The following is a 3,385-nucleotide window of genomic DNA, read 5'->3' on the forward strand; positions in this document are numbered from 1 at the left end:
GGGTGCATTGCCCAACGTCTCAGCTCAGAATCCAGGTCTAAATAGCATTTTTGCATTTGACCTTTTACCCTCCATCTCCACTAACAAGGCTAAGGAGCCTGGGGCCCCTACAATGCTCAGGGCTCAGATGGACACCTGAAATGGTTTCCTTATCAGCCTGGCGACATCTCCCAGGCCAGCCTCTCCTATTTCTTCTCTGGCCTTTACTCTGTTGGCCTAGCAGTCTTGCTCGGGACAGGAATGACCGGTATCAAGCTTCCCGGTCTCTGGCCAAGCTTCCTGCTTATGCCATTGAAGCTGGGAGGGGCTGAGGAAATGCTCGTGAGGCCACGCCCACTAGGGAAGGTATAAATGGGGGCGGCTGGGCCAGCAGAGCCACCCCTGCCCTCACCATGACGTTCAGTGGCCTCTTCCCCTTCGTGCTTCTTGCCCTGGGAACCCTGGCACCTTGGGCTGTGGAAGGTGCTGGAAATGGTGAGTTGGAGTCACCCTGGTATGATCCTGGCTGCAGGGTCAGAGACGGGGGCTCGTAGTGGTGTGGGGATGGCCCCTTCTCTAGACTGTAATCTCTCAGCTTAGTTTCAGGAGACGTCCCTGGGGGTGCGTTCATGTCCACCTGGGCTCCAAGGTCTCTGTGCAAGCTTCTGAGCATCTGGAAATTCTTCTTTTCCTCAGCCATCTGTCAGCCCAGGTCTCACTGCCTTTCTATTCTTATTCCTCTCTCTCTCTTTCTCTCTGCCTCATTTCCCGGTCAGTGGCTCTCCAATCATCAGTCTGACTCTTGCTCGTTCTTCCTGTTAATCTCTGTTTTCCTGTCTTTGGCTCTAGCTCTTCACCTGCTCTGTCGGTTCTATTTATCTCTGTTTATTTCCCTCCATCTCCATCATGCTCAGCCTGCCTCTCTGCCTGTGTGGAGCCTTGCTTCTCCCTGGGGAAAGAAACCTTGGCTGGGAAGCCTATGCCTTCCTCCTGACCACGTGTGTGATTTCATCAAGCCTGTCACTCTTCATGGAGATCAGACAGGGACTTCACTTTGGACTTTGTGGATGGTCCCCTGAGTGAGGGTCACTCCTGGAAAGCGGTGCTTTGTCCAGGAGCCGTGATGGTTACTCAACACCCAGCCTCCTCCAAAACTCTTGAACTTCTCTTCCAAAGCTTTGAAAGCTGGAGACTGCCCTCCTAGAAAACCTGCCCAGTGCCTTAAATATGAGAAACCCAAGTGCAGCATTGACCGTCCGTGTCCAGAGAAGAAGAAATGTTGCCCTGATGCTTGCGGAATGACATGCCTGGATCCTGTCAACATCTTGAACCCAGGTGAGGAGGTGAGAGAGCCACCAGCCATGCAGCACTGGACAACTGGCCACCTGCATTGACTGGGGGCCCAATGTCAGAAGAGAGCCAGAGCCTACCTTGAGGGGGTATCCCGGCCTCAGGAGGGATGTTGTGGTCATGGGGATGGGAGGCTCAGGCTGGGGCAGGGCCTGGGGCAGGGGCTGGGGTCCAGAAGCAGGGGGCTAGTATGGAAGGTACAAGGTTTCTAACCCATGTCTCTACTCTCATCAGTTGAGGAGAAGCCTGGGATGTGTCCAGTGTCCCTCGCCCGATGTATGATGCTTAACCCCCCCAATCGATGTGAGACAGACAGCCAGTGCATGGGTGAATTAAAGTGCTGCGAGAGCTTTTGTGGGAAAGAGTGCCTGCTCCCTGTGAAAGGTAAGGAGGAGCTGGGGCAGGCTGACCTCCTTCCCTCCAGCTCTCTCAGTCTCAACCCTCTGGAGTTCCAGGCATATAAACAGGGGGACTCCTGATCTGGACCCCAAGGAAAGCCTCTGCCTGACTCCCTTGTCTTCCGAGAGCCCTGTTCCCCAGGCCTCAGGGCAAGGATTTCCATAGGATGGCTCATGGCTCTGATTATATCCCAGCCCTTCTGAATAAGAGCCCCAGGGCAAGTGACTCTGAGTCTCAGTTTCCTTATCTGTAAAATGGACATAATGAACTTGAAAGTGCATTGTCAAAAGCACTGTGCACTAAGTATGTATTATTAAGGTTATTTCCAAGATGTTGTCTAGGGTCAAAGCCCAAAAGATCAGTGGATTTTGAGGATAATCTTGCTCAATGCTCCAACCTTAGAGTTTTCTAGTAAAATAGAGACTTGAAATCAGCCTCCCGATACCAAGACTCACACAACTGTATCAGCACCTTGCTATTTTCTCTATCTCAAGGGAGTTCTTGGGGAGAGAATGTGGAGATGACTTGGCTGGTTCCTGTATTGAAGTCCTGATCTCATTTTCTCTCACAGCCTGATTCCTGCCACTTGGAAGTGGCTCTGGATTCCTACTCTGCGTGGTGTGGGAATTCCCTTCTACTCCCACGCTTGGATCACTGGGGCACTCCGTGGTGAAGCCTTGGTCCTATCACCAATATCTTCTTTGCAGAAAGGCTTGGCACCCAGTAGGCTGCCAGCAAATGCCTGTTGATTGGTCAATAAATAAATGAGCATATTTCTCTCTGTACATCCTGCTTCTGTGGTTCATTGGGGAATACCAGTTTGGTGGGAGATGATGAGGGAATGTCTGAATAAGAGGCCTCCCTCTTACAGATATGGAGTGGAAGGAAGAGGCTTAGGGGCTGGGCAGACCAGAATTTACATCATGAGTCTGAAAAGCCTTGGCTCTGTGGTTTGGGACAAATGACTTTATGTCCTACATCTTAATCTCTTGCCCTGCAAAGTGATGATAAAAATCAACTTGTCACAGTGTTTGGTGTTTGGAGCATTGGGGTATCCAATGCAAAATGAAGAGCAATGTTACAGGGCCATAGCAGGTTCTCAGAAAATGGTGGATACTTTCCTTCTGTGGTGATCATGAGCCTCTTTCATTTCTCTTCTCTCCCAAGACACTATTGCTTCTATCTTAAAATAAGTGTTGAGCAGAACAACGTGTACCCGATTATCAGTCCCAAGGGAGGACTCCAAACACATATGTCTGTCCATTGTATGCTGGTATCAGAGTCTCCAAGGAAAGCACAGCATGGATGAAACAATGCTTCACTTACACAAGATGCTTCTATAGCGGGCTTCGATTTCCCATGGCTAGGGAGTCTCTCCTGGCACCTGATACCGGGCAATTTACATGTAGGCACTCCTCTCATGACACGGTAGAAGGACCCCATCCCTTCCCCACTGAGGGCAGATACAGCAGTGGGGTTAACCAGATGCCAGAGGACACACACACAAAACAAAGGAGCATGCGTTGAGCTAAAAACAGGGAAAGATATTTCCACTCATGACAATAAGCCTGGCACAGGTTGTATGGGCTCCTTATGTCTTGGTAAGTAAGTATTCCAGGTCCAAGGCCCATTCTTTTGTAGTGGGGGATGCATGCAT

The 3,385-nt window shown here is 50.5% G+C and overlaps 1 protein-coding gene across 2 annotated transcripts; it reads left to right on the forward strand.

Moving 5' to 3' along the window:
• Positions 1-343: 343 nt before the first annotated feature.
• LOC113605147 (antileukoproteinase-like) lies at positions 344-2,513 on the forward strand. 2 transcript variants are annotated; one of them, XM_027078223.1, is made up of 4 exons: positions 344-474; positions 1,156-1,314; positions 1,564-1,713; positions 2,223-2,513. In XM_027078223.1, the coding sequence occupies exons 1-4, from the start codon at positions 393-395 to the stop codon at positions 2,279-2,281; spliced, it is 450 nt and encodes a 149-aa protein (XP_026934024.1). In that variant the 5' UTR covers positions 344-392; the 3' UTR covers positions 2,282-2,513. The 2 variants fall into 2 exon arrangements, with proteins under 2 accessions (XP_026934024.1, XP_026934025.1); XM_027078224.1 differs by having other exon boundaries at positions 345-474; positions 2,300-2,513.
• Positions 2,514-3,385: the final 872 nt, after the last annotated feature.

Source organism: Aethalodelphis obliquidens, unplaced genomic scaffold (assembly GCF_003676395.1).
Source record: "Aethalodelphis obliquidens isolate GAN/ISIS:26980383/991018 unplaced genomic scaffold, ASM367639v1 scaffold42, whole genome shotgun sequence".
Classification (NCBI taxonomy): Eukaryota; Metazoa; Chordata; class Mammalia; order Artiodactyla; family Delphinidae; genus Aethalodelphis; species Aethalodelphis obliquidens.

Coding starts and splice junctions, on each gene's coding strand:
- LOC113605147 (XM_027078223.1), top strand. CDS start 393: ATGACGTTCAGTGGCCTCTTCCCCTTCGTGCTTCTTGCCCTGGGAACC. Junction 475..1,155: donor TGTGGAAGGTGCTGGAAATG/GTGAGTTGGAGT, acceptor TCTCTTCCAAAG/CTTTGAAAGCTGGAGACTGC. Junction 1,714..2,222: donor GTGCCTGCTCCCTGTGAAAG/GTAAGGAGGAGC, acceptor CTCTATCTCAAG/GGAGTTCTTGGGGAGAGAAT.